Raw genomic sequence first — 18,986 nt, forward strand, 5'->3', positions numbered from 1 at the left:
AAAACTGGAAATAGAAAACATTCATTTAAAAATACTAATAAAATCTACAATAGTACATAATTAAGTTAATACTAAAATAACATTGTGCTTTAGCACAGATTGCTCAAGCCAGTAGTGGATGCTTTGACAAATGTACACGTCACCACTGCATTGCTCATCACCATTATCTCATGATTAGCAGAAGTGTAGAGGCAGCTTTTTTACCACTGGTTTCAAATCTTTATGAGATTCCATATCTTATCTTGTTTGGTTGTCATCAGAGTTGTAAACTCCATGGAGGGACAGGCCTGGATTATGGACCAAGTGTCTCAGAGGCCTATCAGAGCCTCAAAAAGCTCGATATCTCCATATATGTCTGGTCACATCCAATATCATTCTGCTTCTTTCCCCTCAGATGAGCTCATGATAATGTTAACTGGTAAACTGCCAGAATCTTTATCAGCACCCTGATAAATCTGGTATAAGGTCCAAAATACTGTGAGAATAAGTAGCTCATTAACAGGATACACATAAAATGATGTTATATTAGGCTATATTAGATTATATTGTGTTCTATTTAAAACAATTATATATAGTCCAGGTGATATGTGAATTTTTTTTTCACTTTTTCTTAAAAGCAGGAAATTTGGTACACTTGTATAGTTTGTGGCCCAAAACATTTTCAGAAATGGAGCCATTGCAAAAACACCAAAAACACATTTGACTTTCCGCCATAACCAAATGATGTATTTTGTGTCATATCTCCTGAACCAAACATGATAACACAGAAAAGGTGATGTCTACCACTATGTTTCAATAGTAGGATTACAAAGATACCATATACAACAACATAAACTGTTCAAGTGAAGAGTTAATGGTGAAATCAGCAATGAGCATCACAGTATCACAGCATTTACAAAAGTCCATATTATGGCTATTCATTTTTTATTTCTTAGATAATTAACTCATATTTTATTCAGTAATACATTAAACTATATTTTTTTCAAGAATACTGTCAGATTTCAGATTTCAGAGATATATATATATATTTCCAATACATTCTTGTTCTCTCTCAACAACGCTCTAACATGACACGCAGACAGCAATGCAATCAGGTGAACATTTAATGGTTAATTTAATGATTTTATGAGAAGGATTACAATGAAATCTCAGAAGATGCAGGATGAAATTTCAAACATATTTCATGTAAACTTAATTTACAATCACTCTCTGGGGCCAGAGTTGTCTATTATGTTGTCCACAAGGGGAAAGCCAGAGTCCTACATGCGGGCAAGTACACACAGGTTAATCGCTAATATTTGATGTAACGGGTGGATTAATATTTATGTGTAGGGTGCGGGCCAGACGGTGACAATCACAGGCGGGTTGCGGGTCCAGTAACCAAGATTATTTTGACTCAGTCCAGTACACGGTGAGCAATGTAGCCAATCGTGCTGCCACTGATTGACAGCTGTAGAGATTATATTAAAGGGGGCGCTCTTTGCTTGCTTTCTGCATTTAATCTATTCACAATTTGAATAAAAGTTTTAATAAATTATTTTTTTCTACCTCATATAGGAGATTTAAAACAGGTGCGGTTCGGGTCCCAGTTTTTATGTCAAATGGGTTGGGTATAGGATTAAATTAGTGCTGCTGTCAGATAACATGTCGGGTGTTCTGTTAATTACTGCAGGTGTTGGATGATCATTTCACCAGCCAGGAAAGGTGAATGAAAATGCCTCTCTGTGATGTTATCACAAGGCATCACTTACTTACAGATCTCAGGCTTCTGGAGGGGATGTAGATTCATAAGAGTGAGGACAAAGTAGGAGGGTGCTGAGTCTGTGGCTGTTCTGTATGCAAACATCAATGACTTGAACTTGATGTGAGCCTCAACCGGTAGCCAGTGCGGGGAGATAAAGAGAGGTGTGAAGTGGGCCCTTTTAGTTCATTGTGGACCGGCCGTGCCACTGCATTCTGAAACATTTGTCAAAGTTTGTTTGCGCATGACGGAAGTCCAGCTTGAAGAGCACTGCAATAGTCCAACCTAGAAATGACAAGGGCCTGGGCAAGAAGTTGTGCAGAATGCTCTGTTTGGAAGGGCCCGATCCTCCTGATGCTGTGCAATGCAAACCTGCATGATCGAGCTGTCTTCACAATATGGCCCTTGAAGGTCAACTGGTCACCAAAGAATAATTTTTGATGAACCTAGCAGGATGATGAAATCGTGCTGTAGAGTCGGATTGGCAGGGAAAACGAGAAGCTCAATCTTTGCCAGGTTGAGCTGCAGGTGATGTTCTTTCATCCATGCCGAGACGTTTGTCAGGCAGCCTGAGATCGATGCGGCTACTATTAGATTGTCTGGTTGAAATGAACGATAGAGCTGTGTGCCATCAATGCTACAATTTGGTAGGAGAAACCATGTGCTTGTATAATGGGTCCCAGTGATTTAGTGTATATGGTGAAGAACTGATCCTTGAGGAAACCCAGTGGCCAGTTGATGTTCTTTGGATACCTCTCCTCCCCAGGAAACCCTGAAAGACCAGTGAGATAAGATTCAAACCAGTGGAGTGCAGATCCTGGGATGGTAGACAGGATAATCTGATGAGTGTCAAAAGTGGCAGATAGATCCAGCAGAATAAGAACCGATGATTTAGAATAAGCTTTCTCTAACTGCAGGGCTACAGCAAAGCAGTCTCAGTTGAATGGCCGCTGCTGAAACCAGATTGGTTAAAGTTCAGGTGGTCATTCTGTGAAAGAAATAATATAACTGTGTCTATAAAGTTGTGAACCAAATGGTCCATTCCATTAGAATAACAAAGGAACAGCATTCCTCAGGAACGTCTTGTAGATTGCAGGATCTCTAGTGGGAAGGTCCTAACAGCATCTGTTGTTTCTAGCCCTTTTGTCTTCAGGTATACAATTATATCCCACAGTCAGAACTTTGGGAGAAGCTAGGATTCAAGGGTTGAGATTGTTTGAAGGAAGACATGCTAACATCGCTATTGAAGAACTGCTACACTACCATCTTCAATAAATTCTTCTCCCCAAAAAAATTTTGGTCAAGCATACTTAAGTTTTTATATTAGAAATTAGAGACATTTTTATTTTACATTGGTGAACCACCCAAAAGACTGCTCAGGACAAATACAGTAAAGATGATGATATATGTGGCAACTTTTTAGGTTAGAAGGGGTAGTATGCACTGGCCAGTCTAGACAGATATTGTCTTGACATGAATGAACATGACATGAACATCTATGCTTAAGTGAGTGTGCAGTTGTTCTCTTTCAATTAGATCATATTTTTTCCTTCAACTTGCACCTCTATAGGTGTGTGTTTGCTTTGCCTCACTTGCTCAATGAAGTTAAAGTGGATCATAAAGTGAAATAGGGAAATAGGTGGGTGAAGGAAGAGAGGGAAGAGTTTTGCCTAAAAATAATTGGTGGCACACAGGTAGTAATATATAGGTTAAATATAATAAAGAAATGAGCAGAAATGTCTAGAGGTTTTACCAAATGTTGTCTGTGATACAGTTGCATGTGTAAATTAAGTCAAGCTGGTTTCCTGATTTGTTAGTGCTTGTGGTGGTAAGCCATTTGAGATCGAATGAAGCTAGGAGTCGAAGTGGAAGTCTGCAGTGTAAGGCTTCTCCAGAAGAATTTCGAAGTCACCCAAAGACTACAAGTGGACTGCCATCCACAGAGAACAAGGACAGCAGCCCACACAGCTCCTCTATAAAGGATTATATATGACCAGGAAGGTGATAAATCATTGCAATATGGAGTTTAACTACTCAGTAGTTGAAACTCAAAATAATTTTTAATGCATAGGGAAGAGTGGGTTGAGTATTTCCAATTATTAGAAATGAGAAGACCAGTACCCTTCCAACCTGCCGGGGGGTGTTGAGAGAAAGGGAAGTTGTTAGAGAGAACAGCCGGGGGTTGCAGAGTCTTCTAGACCAATCCAGGTCTCGGTCAAGACCAAGATATTAAGAGTAGACTGAGAACCAATGGCCAGAATGAAGTTTGTTGACAGCTGACTGACAATTCCAGAGACCCACAGAAAATGACAGAGGTGCAGCAGAAGAGGTGCAGATATGACACTGTTTAGCAAGATTTCGTTGCCGATGTTAGAGCATTGTTGAGAGAGAACAAGAATGTATTGGAAACATACTACCGCCTACCTGACTCTACCTGAGAGGTAATTAAAATACACTTACTTGAGATCATATTTTTTTTAAAATCTCTGAAATAAATTATTGTATTCTTGAAAACAATCTTTTATTGTACTATTGAATAAAATATTATTTAGCTGGTGTGTGGAGGGCGTTGCTGTCACATCATCCAGGTGGATACTGCACAGTTGAGACTGAGATTTCCCCTTCCATGTAAAGCGCATTGAGTACCCAGAAAAGCGCTAAATGTAACGAATTAATAATTAATTAAAACATCCCTTTATTGTACTATTGAATAAAATATTATCAAAGAAACAATAATAATAGCCATAATATGGACTATTGTAAATGCTGTGATGCTCATTGCTGATTTCACCATTAACTCTTCACTTGAACAGTTTATGTTGTTGTATATGGTATCATTGTAATCCTTGACCATCAAAACCATGGCAACCACGAGTTTTTTTTTGTTATGGCTCCATTTCTGAAAATGTTTAGGGCCGCAAACAATACAAGTGTACCAAATTTCATGCTTTTATGAAAAAGTGAACATTTCACCTCAAATTTTGCTCATATCACCTGGACTAATAGCTATTAAAGGCATTTTACAGTAATATTTAAGGGTAGCCTATTTAATAAAAAAAGACATTAAAAAGAAAAAGAAAGGAAAATAAACCATTATGCTTTTGTTTCAGCAAAAATGTGATAATTACGATGAGAAAACGTTCTAAGGCTCTAAGGAAATAATTATATAAACTATGCTAAAAAAAGGCAAAGATTTAAAAGTAGTTACCAATAATTGAGGGTAGTTTCATAATAAGAGGTTTCAGAAAGGCTGATTGGTTTGTTTCAAAGAACTCCGCCTAACTTTGCACTTTTATTGCATCAAGTTCACACAGGCTCTTGACCAGTAGACAGCATTAGAGATTCACACTTCTACTGAAGGACAGCGGATCAATAGCAGGTCAGTTCATGTGACAGCTGTCTGAGAGAATGGGAAAATGACGATAGTGTGCGGGATGTAACAACACTTTTTCATCGGTCAATTAATGTGATGTCAGTAGACTTTTGTTATTCTCAAAGAGCGCGAGCCTACGATTGCGTTTTGTATCCAGTTGCGCACTCCAAAAACCCGCGCCTAAACAAAAAATCTTTCAATATTGTAAACTACAGTATGAGAATAAGTCCATTGTAAGATTATAGGCTACTGTTAAAGTTGGTTGTCTATCGTTTCGGTCTCGTCTATCTGTCAGATTCCACACGGAATTGCGCAACAATAAAATTCTTCAGGAAGTGGGTGAAAGTTTACGCCCTTTCCTCTATTCAACGCTCTTGATTTGTCATTACGAGAAATAACGATGACTACCATACTATACTAACGCCCACTTCTTTGAAGTATAGTGAAGATATGATTGATTTGTTAGCGAAAGTTGATTTCCCCTAAATTATCCGAACATTATAAGTGTCATAAAATAGATTTTTATGGGCTATGCTATTAATGCTCCATTAATTTGCCAATCTAAAGGGAGGTTGAGAGGACACGCCTTTACTGTTCCTTCATTTCTCATTACTAGATTACAATATTTATGTTACTCACAGACGGTTTATTATTAAAAATCTACTTTTTCATTCTTGGTCCTGAAGCAACATCAACTGACCAATTAGATTGTAGGGTTAGGACTGGAGTTGGAATAGTTTTCTATAGTTTAGTATTCTTTCATCATTTTCTCATTTGATTTAGGACCAGGCTGCATGTGAGTTTTAAAGGTAATAGTTCACCCAAAAATGTAAAGTCTGATATCATTTGCTTACCCCCACGTTGTATCAAACATGTATGAGTTTCTTTCTTCTTTTGAGCACAAAAGAAGATATTTTAAGTCAATGGCTAGGCTACCATCAACTGTTTCGTTACCACCATAAGAAAGAAATTCATACAGGTTTGGGACAACTTGAGGGTGAGTAAATAACAGAATTCTCACTTTTTGGTGTACTATCACCTGTGTTTGTGTTTATGAGATCGATCTGGCTGTGTTTACCTGAGAAGTAAATGGTTCAGTTTTTCTGATTAATACAGCAACATCTTCCACAGAATGGCAGATAACGGGAAGATCGCAGAGAAGGACACAGAGGCATCACAAGCTACTCAGGAACAGCAGGTTAGTCACACGCTTCATATCTCACCAACAGACAGTTTCACAACAGAAGTCACTATGAAACACTGAATTTTTAAGTCATAATGAAACCATTCTTGCATAAAGTGACATTTAATTTAACACATCAATCTGTGTAACAATGGTTTTACAAACACTTCAGGAATTCGTTCTGCTCTGTTTCATAAATGAAGTTAATTCTACATTAAAACTGAGAATAAACAGCAACAAACTTTACCATTTGTGTTTCAGAGTGTGGTATCCCGAGTGAGCAACCTGCCACTGGTGAGTTCAGCTTGTGGTGCGGTGTATAATGCCTACAGCTCTACTAAAGACAGCGTGCCGCTGCTAAAAGGAGTAATGGAGGTTGCAGAGAGCGGGGTGCGCACACTGGGTGCTGCTGCTTCAACGGGTTCCAAACCCATACTAGACCGACTGGAACCTCAGAGTAAGGATCTCAATCTCAGATGTAGTTTGTATCTTTTATGCCTTGTCTTTTATTTGTGGTGTTGTTCCTACTGGTTTTCAAATAACAACAGTTGTTTTTGTGTTCTTTCTCTTGTGTAGTTGCAGTGGTAAATGAATATGCCATTAAAGGGCTGGAGAAGGTAGAAGAAAACCTTCCAATTTTGCAACAACCAGCAGACAAGGTAAAGTCTAGACTGACTTGTTCTGCATTCAACTTGTAGCACTTGAATTGCTACATGAGTCAACATTGTATTTCCATTGCAGCTGGTATCCGACACAGTAGGCATGATGTACCAGTCAGTAACAGGAGCAAAGGATGCTGTGGTGGGGGCTGTGCTAGGTGGTGTGGAAAAGACACGTATGGCTGTGGCCGGTGGCATAAACACTGTCATGGGGACCCGTGTAGGCCAGATGGTCAGTGATGGTGTAGATAAGGCCCTCACGCAATCTGAAGACTGGGTGGATCAGAACCTTCCAATCAGTGAAAAGGAGCTTGGTGAGTGCAGTTGCAATTTAGACCTGGTAATTTAATTATTTAACATAATTATTTAAAAATCTGAAAAATTATTCAAGTTAAATGTAAAATTGGCTAAAACAATCCAAAGATGTTTCTGAAATTAGCCTTGGGTTTGAATAAACATTATCACAATAAATGATGAAGAGCACATTCCTGTTGGAAATACTTTTTTGTTTCAGTTCTGGCAACAGCTAATGAACCAAAATGAAGCAATAGGAAATGCAGGGGAAAAAAACACTTTCAAGTCCCACTATTGCTTAAATAAAATAAAATTTAAATTTAATTAAATTTATTAAAATAAAATGAATAACACACTGACTTGAATCTCAAAGTGTTTCATACAATAAAACATTTGATTTCATGTACATTTTATATTTATGATTATGCATTATATGTTCAAAAGTATACTGATCAAAGGTTTGGTGTCAGTAATATTTTTTTAAAAGATGTTAATACTTTTATTCCGCTAGCATGCATTAAATTGTTCAAAAGTGACAATAAATAGTTTTACAATGAAAATAACCATTTTAAATAAATGTTGTTCTTTTGAACTTGTATCATGGTTTCCAGCATAAATGTTTTGAAATGGATCATTTTGACAATGCGATGATATTAAGAAGTGTTATGTGAACATCAAATCAGCATATTAGAATGATTTCTGAATGATCATGCGACACTGATTACTGGAGTAATGGCTGCTGCTTTGCAATCACAGAAATAAATGACATTTTAAAATACATTTAAATAGAAAACTGATATTTTAAATTGGAATATTGTTTCACAATATTATTCTTTTTGTTGTATTTTGATCAAATAAATGTAGTCTTGGTGAGCATAAGAGACTTTTAAAAAAACATTACAATTTTAAATATTTTAAAACTATAGATATGTATGACATCAGTGTTGTTTGTTCTTCCTGCAGCTGCATTGGCTGAACCAAGACCAGGTGAGGAAGAAGGATTCATAGTAACTACTAGACCCAGCTATTTTGTCCGCCTGGGTAAACTGTCTGCCAAAGTTCGGGAGAGGGCGCTTGAGCAGTCTCTCATTAGGGCCCACAAAGCCAGAGACACTACGCATGCAGCTGTGACTCAAATGACCAGCACTATGGACCTGCTGGAAAGTGCCCGGGTTACCTTGGCCAGTGCCAACCAGCAGCTAGGAGGCGCTCCAGAGCAGTTACTGCAGAGATGGAAACAATGGAAGGAAGGGCAGCCCAAAGAACTGCAGGAGAAAGGAACAGCTGAGACAGAGGTGGATACAGCAAAAGAGGTACAGTTTGTATTTTACTTGGAATGCAATACGATATATGTCTATGAATATTCATATGTCTTACTGCAGACTGTCTATCAGACACATTCTCAGTGTGTATATGTGGATGCCTCCTCATAGGCGCTGGAGTCGAGAGCCCTGTTGATGGTACGGGGTTTGAGTGATCAGCTGAAGGCGGCATGTTCAGGGGTTGTGTCCAGTGTACAGGGTCTCCCAGGCACTGTGCAGGAACAGCTTCTGAATGCTCGACATACAGCTGGAGAACTCCAGGCATCACTGAGCAGCACCAAAACACTCACACCCGTTCTCTTAGAGCAGACACGGCGGCAGATCGGCCAGGTATAGTCAATTTGAGTGTATGCAGTTTTGTACATAGCAGTTGTTGAGATATATTTTATTCTATTCTAAAAATTTATTCTATTCTAAAAATGTATGTAGAATTTAGAAAGTTTAATGTATATTTTCATCCTTTAACAGGTACGACAATCACTGGATGGAGTCGTGGAGTACCTTGTCAATAACACTCCTCTCAATTGGCTGGTTGGGCCTTTTGCACCTCAGATAACAGAGAAAGGCGATTGAAAATGCTGTACAATTTAAAACTTTTTTTTTTTGATGCAGTAGGTTAAGATATAGTCCAAATTGATGTATCTTGTAACTATTCCCATTTTAAAAATTTAGTTAACTGGAGTCTTTAGGCTCAGACTTAATTGTTTATATTACAGTATAAAATGGCAAATTATAATTTCATCATTGTCAGTATTCTAAACCAAGCATTGAAACCACTACTAGGTAGAGTAAGAAAGTTTCTGCGGGTGATATATTGCTGTGTAGCATTGAAAAGTTTGTGGTACTTAAATACTGAATACATGTACTTTCTGAATAAAAGCAAACCATGCATACTACACTGGTTTTATAATACATGATTTTCATATCATTACTCTTGCATAACAACCCTTTGTTTTTGCTTCCTGGGCACAAATAAAGGATTCTAAAGAGAGGTCATATTTTATAATGAATCATTTTAGCATATTTAAGATTATACAATATCACAGAAGCAAGTGCCCTGTTATAGTGAGTATCTCTGCTCTGCTCTTGGCTGTAAGGCAAGACACTACAGGCAAATCATTGTAATAATTTTTCATGCACTGGTCATTTTTGTGGTTTTCGCCTCGATAACACGTCTTCTTTAAGACTACTGGAAAGAAAACATTTAAAATACATATTTAAGTGCATATTTGATTTATTCACATTTTATCTATGTGCATCTGTACATTTCAATTATGATACATATAGTCAAAGGCTGTTTTATCAAAAATTAGTCGTTTTTTGTCATGCACTGACCCAGAAATCTTGACTTCACCAAAACTTCGTTTTATTCATTCTGAAGGTTTTTACTGAGGGATTTGTTCATATATCATTCACTGTCATTTATGTAACATTTTATTCCTTAAAACATAAAAGGCATTTGTATTCTTGCTGCTGACAGCATTTTCAGATTTATGGAGTGATAAAAGAGATTCCCTCTGTAAAAAATGACCAAAATGAAACAAGAATTTTCAATTCTATATCCAATGTTCTGAAGAGAGAGAGAAGTGGAACAAGTAAAAATAACATGAATATAATATTACAGCAACATGTGGATGCAGTTAAATGAATAATTCACAGAGAATGGAGCTGAAATAGGAAGCTTTGACACTCAGTGAAAGCACACACATTCCAATAAATTGCACATGACGATATCTGCATTTTCACCCAAATAAACTGCATGTTATATAAATACTTGGCAGCATTGCTGGTGTGGACTGGACTGGAGGAAGTGTGATGAGGTTTCGATGACGGCCAAAAAATGAATTGTTGCGCTACGGATGACGTCACGCCCGTTGTTTCAGATGACGTTGAGAGAAGCAGGCCGCACGCGCATAGCAGGAACCTACTCTGTCAGATTTCTGTGGATCAAGGTCGTCGCATTCTCCTCAATCACACGGAAATACGGGTAAATATTCGAGCTAACGGAGCTTTTAAGCCACCGCAAGTGTCCGTGGGACGGTCTCGAGGGCCCAGCTATCCGTTTTGTGTGCATGCCATCACGTCAGCTAGCCGTTAGCAGAGCTAGCCTGTTAGCCTGGCTAGTTGAGTATCACAAACAAAATGACTTTCATCTGGTCAGCGATTTTAACGCGGTCATCTGTGCCTAATATTAACTACATTCGAATGAAAATATTCGCTTTCGTCTTCGCTTTGACGCTGACACCAAGTCGAATTGTTGTTTATCACGCTCCTCGGGTCAAAGACTAGCTAGTGCTAAATGTTTTTCTAATTGCGGAGCCGCTCTCAGCTGATTTTTCCTGGACATGCTCCAAAATAACCTTAGTTATTCCCCGTTTGCTTGGTAATCTGCCTTTCAGATAGTTAAGGTAAACTACTATTTCAACATTAAACACTTACTGGCTGTAATTTATTCGGATTGAAGCGCAACTTTTGTCGGATTGTAAATCGTCATTTGATCAGCAGGCTGTTTAGGTTCCAGTAACCTGGATCATTCTTTGCTTGTTTGGGAAACAAAACGCGAACAAACAGAGGAACTTTTGTTTTCGTGCAGCATATTGTTAGCCTTTAGCAGGGTCACCAACAAATAAGTTAAAGTTGGGGTTTTGCTCACTGTATTGGGAATTCAACAACATTAAACAGTTTCACTAGTTTCATTGACAAACATTGCCCCGGTTTCACAGACAAGGCTTAAGACTAGTCCCAGACTATAATGTAATTCTGAGCTGTTTCAACTGAAATAAACTTGCACTGACTGATCTTAAAACATGTCAGTGCCTTTGTTTTGTCTCGAGATGCACACCAGTAATATTCTTTATAAGGCATGTTAATAAAAATTACTTAAATGTCCTAATTGAACTATGGCCTAATCATGGCTTAGTCTAAGCCCTGTCTGTGAAACCTGGCCATTGTGTCTTAACTTCTCTCTTCCTAAAAAAAAAAATATATTGCCATGTCAAGAGTAAATAAACAACATAGAATGGGTATTATATTGAAAACTTTTAAGCAAAGTCAAGAGCTCAAAATATATCAAATTTTATGCATTTAGGGTGTTTTCACATATAGTTCGTTTTAAGAGAACCAAACCCAGTTCACTTGGGGTGCTTTTACATCTGTAGTTCTGTTCATTTGGTCCGGACCAAAGGCAAAAAATTATACATTGTAGCTATTTTTAGCCGTTTTGGTTCCTTTTCACACCACACTGTTTGCTCTGGTCCGAACCAGCTGAAACAAACCAAAATGCAGTCACGTGACAACATCCGCTTCACTTGTTGGCTAGATGCGTCTTTGAACGCATTCCCTAAACTGCTTTTCGATTGGTCAGAAAGAGCATGTGGGAAAATTCCAACGGTGCTCCCGGAAGTAAACAAAGACAGGAGTAAATGCAGCAGACAGCACACTGCTATTTTGAGGCTCCGCACCTCCTCACAACCCCAAGTTTGTACGCGACCTGCCATGCTAAACTGAAAACTGTCAACAAACACTTCCTCATCCCATAATGCACAGCTCAGCTGACTAAGGCAGCTGGTTTAGTCCAAAAATGCACAGTTCTTTTTGCGGTTGGGTCTGTTTAAGGTCGGATCGTGTTCTCACCACAAACGAACTGCTCCAGGGTTCTCTTGAAAGCGTGCCGAGACCACCTCTTCAAGGAGGTCTCGGTACGCTTGTTTGATCCGCTTTTGGTGCGCACCCGAGTGCGATTGCTGCTTTCTCACCTGCCCAAATGAACCGCACCAAGAGGGAAAACGAACTCTAGTGCGATTCAACCGGACTAAATGAGGCAGGTGTGAAAGCACCCTTAAAGTGAACCAGAAAGGGAACCAGCCGAAAGTGACCTCAGTCTTTTGGTGTTCACAATCTAGTGGACTCAAAAGAGAACCCAGTTCTTTTTTTGGTCCTCTCAAGCTTTCGCATATCATGAAGATATCGAACCACAAACGAACGGAGTACGGTTCGCTTTTGGGTCCTTTTAGGGGGTCTGAGATCACATGGTTTGTTCACATATACATGCTGAACCGCTCCGAGAGCGTTTGAAAGGGTTAAACAAACTAGGTGTGAAAACAACTTTAGTTTCATTTTAACAAGGTCTGGCATGTGTTATGATCCAGCAATTATATATTTATAGTTTTTAATACATTTATAGTGTTTTAGTTGGTAACACTTCATTTTAAAGTGTCCTTGTTATTCCTTACATGCGTTTATAGTACTAACTTTAAATTATACCTAATTATAAGCAACTATCCTTAAACCAAACCAAACTCTATAGCGGTTACATATTGCTTATTAATATTGCTCAGTACTCATTTTTGTAGGACAACTTACAGGGAACCAAATAGTTTTGCTCAACAATGAAAATTGTTCCATTTGCTTATTCACCCTCATGTCATTCCAAACCTGTATGCTGTTTATTTCTTCTAAGGAAAACAAAAATAGTTTTCACATTAATATATTCAATACAAGTTCACAATGACCATGGGCTGTAAAGCCACAGAAAGGACAAAAAAGCACTAATGTCTAATATGATTCATATGCTGTATTCACACAAAGCTATCGTGTGGTTTCAGAAGACTTGTAATTTAGCATATGAGTTGTATAACATTTATGATGCTTTTATAGACCTTTTGTGGAGCTTGATTGTCAATGGATACAAGGTTTTATGGAAAAGATCTACATGAAGTAAATTTTTCTTTTTCAAAGAAAAAAAGTCATATGTGTCAGGAATGTGTCACAGTGAGGAAATATTGCCTTTTGTCTTATGCTTACTAATTCTTAATCCTGAATTCTAGGATCGCCCTCTCCCGTCCCCCTTACCCCCCCTTCTTAAACAGCATGGCTCAGGAGACAAATCAGACGCAGGTGCCAATGCTTTGCACTATGGGATGCGGTTTCTATGGTAACCCTCGCACCAATGGAATGTGCTCTGTCTGCTACAAGGAACATCTGCAGAGACAACAAGGAGGGGGGCGAAACAGTCCCCCAGGTGAGAAAGGTAGGATACTGGGAGATTGATTTACATGTCACATGCGCCTATTGCATTAGGAATTGAATGTTTTCACTCTGTTTTGAGGTTAAGCAGAGTTCATTGTTAGGTTCCTCGTTTCTTCCAGCTGCCACATCTCCTGTAGGTTCCCCAGGGGCATCTGCGGTAACGGTGGTGTCCACACCTGTACCCACTACAGAAGCTGTTACCCCACCTGAAGAACGCACGTCTAGGTAAGTATTCCTTTATAAATCTGAGACCGTTCATGCTTCAATTGCTCCAAGTGCAAAACAGTCTGTAGTAGGGCTGGGCGATATATAGAATATTAGCGATAATATCACAAGTTTGACGACGATGTAAAATGTGAAAATATCGTGAATATCGAACATTTTAAATTCAAGCATACTTTCCCAAAAGAACACGCCGAACGTCCAATATTACGTCCCCTTACGGATTACCGTGCAAGAGACGTGAGGTGGGGGAGGGTGTTTTTAAATTTTTTATATACATTAGGAAAATGGAGATGTTAATTTCGTTAATAAAAAATGACAAAAAATGTTCTTTGAGCTTTTTTCCCATGACTAACATGAAACGAAGACGAGACGAATAAGGTCAATAAATGAAAACTATGACTATCGCATACTTGTCAACACTCCCGTTTTTCCCGGGAGACTCCCGTATTTCACGCCCATCTCCCGCCCCCCTCTCGTTTTGTTTTTTCTCCTGGGAAACTCCCATAATTTGTGGTCTAAATCTAGTTATATGAATAATCACATCAATGTTTTATTCCAAGGTTGTACAGTTGCCAGATCTTGTATGAAACGCATCACCTCACACAATCGACACAATACACAAATTTCAAACCATTTATGACCTCAACCTGGCAATTTATAACATTCGTGCAGCCGAGGCACAGAAGGGCAACACATACTATAAAAAAAATAAATTTAAGCATTTTATTTTTAAGTTTAATATAAAATAATTGTATTTGTAATTAATACTCCCTTTTTATTGTTTTATTGCAACTGTTTGGTTACCCTCATTCTTCAAAATATCATCTTTTGGGTTCAGCACAAGAAATTAATAGAGGTTTGGGACAACATGTGAGTAAATAATGACAAAAAGTTTAGGGTGAACAATCCCTTTAATGACAGTCGACAGCATGTTTAGTGTCCTTTCCCTTTAAGACCTGCTGCATGCATCTAATATACAGGCACGCATCCATTTCTCTCTTAACTATTTACTTTAATTTTAGACATAACCAACTGAGTCTGTATGTAAACCTTGTGTGTTTTGACAGTATTAGCGCAAAAGATAAGTTAGTTGAGTAATCGGGCGCTGTTAGACAGGCTTTTTAGTGTGCGTGCTTCAGCTGTATCCGCTCAGAAAAAGCGCATGTCAATCCAGCGCGCGAATTAAACATTTAACCATCAAGGCTTGTATGAAAATAATGTACTTTTGCGATCACGAATAAGTGCAGTGTCCTGTCAGAGTAACTCTACTGCTGTATGTCGTGTTGTACAGTATATAGAGACTGAGGCGCCAGAACTGCTATAATACAGTTATAATATTTAATTAATTAAATATGAATTATTCTTTTTTATTAATAATTATTTATTATGTATGTACTTATGTGTACCCCTGTTGTTTGAATAGAGAAACGTAGGCTATTGCAATTTGGAATTACTATTAGGTATTTCACTGTTATAATATTGTTCATTTGTTTTATCAGTTTTCATAATATAGACCGAGAGAGTGCATAAGTCTTTGGTATTCATTTAAAAGCCTATAATGAATCAGTACACTATGAGGTAAAATAAGCCATGTATAAGTCCACATTCTATTGATTTGTGCTCATGGTGGTGGAGCGTCCATGAGGAACATTTCCCCTAATTTGCAAAATCAGCTAAGAAATACCTGTTCCAGCAACTAGCTTCCCATCTGAGAGGGTTTTTAGTGCCAGTGGGAACATAGTTTCATGCCACAGAGCTTCTCTTAAACCAGAGACAGTTGACAGACTTGTGTTCTTAGCTAAAAACTTGTAAAAAAAAAAAAAAAAAATCTTATCCCAGTTTAATTATTTCCCCCAGTTGCACAGTGTAAATTGTGAATTGCATGCACTAAAAAAGTTGACAAAATGCACTTTCTGTACTTGTTTTGCACTACTTCAGTTACATATTCAAGTGTTCATTTAATAAAAAGCAGTGATAAGTGATCACTTGGTCTAGATTTTTTTTTTTAACTGCTTAAATTTGCACCAAACATTTTCTATTTACTTTGTACCAATAGCTGTTTTATCTAAATAGTTTTTTTTTTTTTTTTTTTAATGGGGGCAAAAGAAAATCCTGTTTTTTTTATATTATTTAAAAGCAACTGCAAACATATTGAGATATATATTGAATATCGTAAAAATTTACAATATCGAGAGAGCAACACTTTTTTTATATATCGCCCAGCCCTAGTCTGTAGCTCAGTGGTTATCTCTTAATGAGCACAAGCTGCTTATGATGATATAGGAAGGAATTATTACAAATAACCCCTGTATTTGGTTGGACTGTGTTTATGCAGTAGTTCGCCCAGTCCGGTAACCCAGCAGATGACAGCTATGAGCATATCCCAGGACACAGCAACCACTGATTCAGACAGAGCAGAAGTTGAGGAGGAAGAGGACTCGTCTAAAAGCACAGGTCTGCTGAGTCTCATATATGCACATTGTTCAAAATTATTCTACTCAGAAAATGTACTAAAAGACAGTTTTAAAAAGGTCTGTTCTGGAAGAATTTCTGAATTATTATCACTCAATGCATGTTTTGCAAGATTCCCCTTTCTGTCAAACATATTTTATTGGACTGTCCAGCTTTTAATCTATGTAGAAAACTCTTATGAAGTGAACTCACTTAAAGAGTTTAGTATAATTTTGCCAGAAAAAGTTTTAGAATTATCATATGTTAATGTAAAAAATCGTGTGTAATATAACTTGTTTGTTTGCTGGTTTTTATTGTATTTGTTATACTTGTATTTTTTTGAATTGTTCTTGCCATGAATTTAGCCTAAGATGCTGACATGGCATTAAATAAAAATATACTACTACTCAGAATTTTTATCACTGATTAAATTGAAATTCTATATGATTTTTATCAGTACTATTGTTGTTACTTGTGTTTTTGTATAGTGATTGCTTCTTGAAAAATGTTATTATTGTTATTATGATGTATTGAAATGATTCTGTTAATGTTGCCATAAATGCAGCCATTGTTGCTGAAATGGCATTCAAACAAACATACCTAAATATATAAATATTCTCAGGGTTATTATAGTTAACTAAAACACAAACCCATGAAATGGCTTTTATTCCTTGAAATGAATTAAGCTTTAACTAAAATAAAATTTATCAAAATTAATAAAAACTATAATAGTAAATATAATATACTATAACAGCACTGGTCATTCTTGGTCTCCTCTTTTATATCAATTGAATAATCATTAGCAGTGTTTGTGTTTAATTATTTTAAAAAAACATTTAACTTTAGAAGCACATTTCTTTGGTTAATTAAATAGTTTTGCAGCTTTCACAATTTGAAAATAATTTTGTAAATTAAAATTTATTTAAAATCACTATATGTTTTTAATTTTTGCTCATTAAACCATTTTATAGTACACATATTATAGTGTACATTTATACTGACAATTTTGTTTTGTGCTGTTAGATTTTATTTAGTGAAACATGGAATGTTCAACAAATCAATGAAATGAGCAGATTATTCTAAATATTAACTAAATATTAAACCAGTTGTTAGTAGAAGTTTTATGTAGTAGTATAATAATTGTGGTTTTGATTTGATCTTTTTCATATATGTTTAATTATGAAAAACTATAATAATATAAAAAGAAGAAACAAATCTTGAAAAACTTGAACAACCCTATCCAAATTAAAGCCCTCCTTTCACTTAATTTTATGGGAAGACATGAATACTGATCTTTCATTAAATCACTGATCTGAGTGTCAGAGTTTCGTGTCTTCAGAAGCTTGGAAGTTCATTGTTTAGAAATGATCTGTCAAAGGCTGACCATGTCTTTAATCACAGGGCCAGTAGGGGAAGCTGCACAGGCTTCTTCAGACGGAGATCAGACTCCTGACAAGAACAAAAAGAAGAATCGATGCTTCACTTGTAGGAAAAAAGTTGGCCTCACGGGTAAGAACCAAGGGAGAAGCTTTTTGTTTTGTGAATGAGGGCTGGGCAGCACTTATCTTTGAGTAGTTTTCAAAACTTTACAAAATAAAGCTTTACTACTAAGCTGTTTATTTTCCTGCTTAGTTGAGAGAGTCACCAGACGATCTCCTTCTAGTTTTAGTATTCCAGCTCAAATATTCATTTTGTTTAGTCTTATTCCCATTTCTTTCATACATACAAAGATTTCCATGCATGCAAATGTATTGATAATAAGATATGTTTCTTGAGCACCAAATCAGCATATTAGAACGATTTCTGAAGGAACATGTGACATTGAAGACTGGAGTAATATGGCTGCTGAAAATCCAGCTTTGCCATCAAAGGAATAATTTACATTTTAAAATATACAAAAATAGAAAATTTGAACTGTTTATAATATTTCACAATGTTTTTTGTTTTGTTTTATTTTTTACCAAACTTTTAAAAGGTAGTTTATGAATATTTTCCAAGATCGACTTAATCTAAAATATAATTATAAATATATTTTAGTTAATTTGTCTTAGTTTCTATCTGTAGTCAGACAGCATACTGCAAGTTAGTGCTGCATTTCACATGGTCTTGCTGGTATCCTGCCTATTCTTTAGAGACCTCAATGTTAAAACATGGCCGACTAAAAGACTGAATCGACTTTACTTTGTGTCTGTAGGCTTTGACTGTCGCTGCGGTAACCTGTTTTGCGCTATCCACCGTTATTCTGACAAACATGACTGTCCCTACGACTACCGAGGAGCTGCTGCCGCCCGCATCCGCAAGGAGAACCCCATCGTGGTAGCTGAGAAGATTCAGAAGTTATGAGGACTCAACTAAACGAGCAAAAATTGTTTGACCTGCAAGTTTTGGAACCATGGCGCTGAATAACACCATTCTAAACTGGGTTCATGTCTTCATTGTAGGATAAGGTGGGGTTGTAGGGTACAGCCCCTGCTTGGCCACTCCCTAAACTATCATCTCCCTGTCTCTCCCAGAAGGCCGGTGCAGAGGTGTGTGTGAGTGAGTGAATGTGTGACTGGTTGAGATGTGTGTGAGTGTGTTTTTTTTTTTTTTCTAGAGAGCCAGGGAGAAGAGGGATTGGTTGTCAGGTGGGCATCCATGTGCATCGGGGGGAGGGTGGACTCTTTAGGTTTTACCCTGGCATTGATTTTTGTTAGGATATTAACATTAT

At 37.3% G+C, this 18,986-nt stretch overlaps 2 protein-coding genes across 4 annotated transcripts; both read left to right on the top strand.

Moving 5' to 3' along the window:
• The first annotated feature begins 4,969 nt into the window (after nucleotides 1–4,969).
• On the top strand, nucleotides 4,970–9,468 carry LOC306849804 (perilipin-2-like). Of its 2 annotated transcripts, none has more exons than XM_079385126.1 (8): nucleotides 4,970–5,120; nucleotides 6,246–6,312; nucleotides 6,559–6,754; nucleotides 6,874–6,956; nucleotides 7,039–7,270; nucleotides 8,214–8,563; nucleotides 8,684–8,902; nucleotides 9,041–9,468. In XM_079385126.1, exons 2-8 carry the CDS (start codon nucleotides 6,247–6,249, stop codon nucleotides 9,143–9,145), a joined length of 1,251 nt encoding a protein of 416 aa, XP_079241252.1. In that variant the 5' UTR covers nucleotides 4,970–5,120; nucleotide 6,246; the 3' UTR covers nucleotides 9,146–9,468. The 2 variants fall into 2 exon arrangements, with proteins under 2 accessions (XP_079241252.1, XP_079241251.1); XM_079385125.1 differs by having other exon boundaries at nucleotides 5,028–5,120; nucleotides 6,231–6,312.
• Nucleotides 9,469–10,451: 983 nt separating this feature from the next.
• Nucleotides 10,452–18,754, top strand: LOC306849805 (AN1-type zinc finger protein 5-like). Of its 2 annotated transcripts, XM_079385128.1 has the most exons (6): nucleotides 10,452–10,559; nucleotides 13,399–13,601; nucleotides 13,720–13,825; nucleotides 16,161–16,279; nucleotides 17,678–17,785; nucleotides 18,471–18,754. In XM_079385128.1, the coding sequence occupies exons 1-6, from the start codon at nucleotides 10,456–10,458 to the stop codon at nucleotides 18,617–18,619; spliced, it is 789 nt and encodes a 262-aa protein (XP_079241254.1). In that variant the 5' UTR covers nucleotides 10,452–10,455; the 3' UTR covers nucleotides 18,620–18,754. The 2 variants fall into 2 exon arrangements, with proteins under 2 accessions (XP_079241254.1, XP_079241253.1); XM_079385127.1 differs by lacking the exons at nucleotides 17,678–17,785; nucleotides 18,471–18,754 and having other exon boundaries at nucleotides 16,161–16,734.
• The last annotated feature ends 232 nt before the right edge of the window (nucleotides 18,755–18,986 follow it).

The sequence above is a fragment of the Barbus barbus genome (genome assembly GCF_936440315.1).
Source record: "Barbus barbus genome assembly, chromosome: 29".
In the NCBI taxonomy this organism is placed as follows: Eukaryota; Metazoa; Chordata; class Actinopteri; order Cypriniformes; family Cyprinidae; genus Barbus; species Barbus barbus.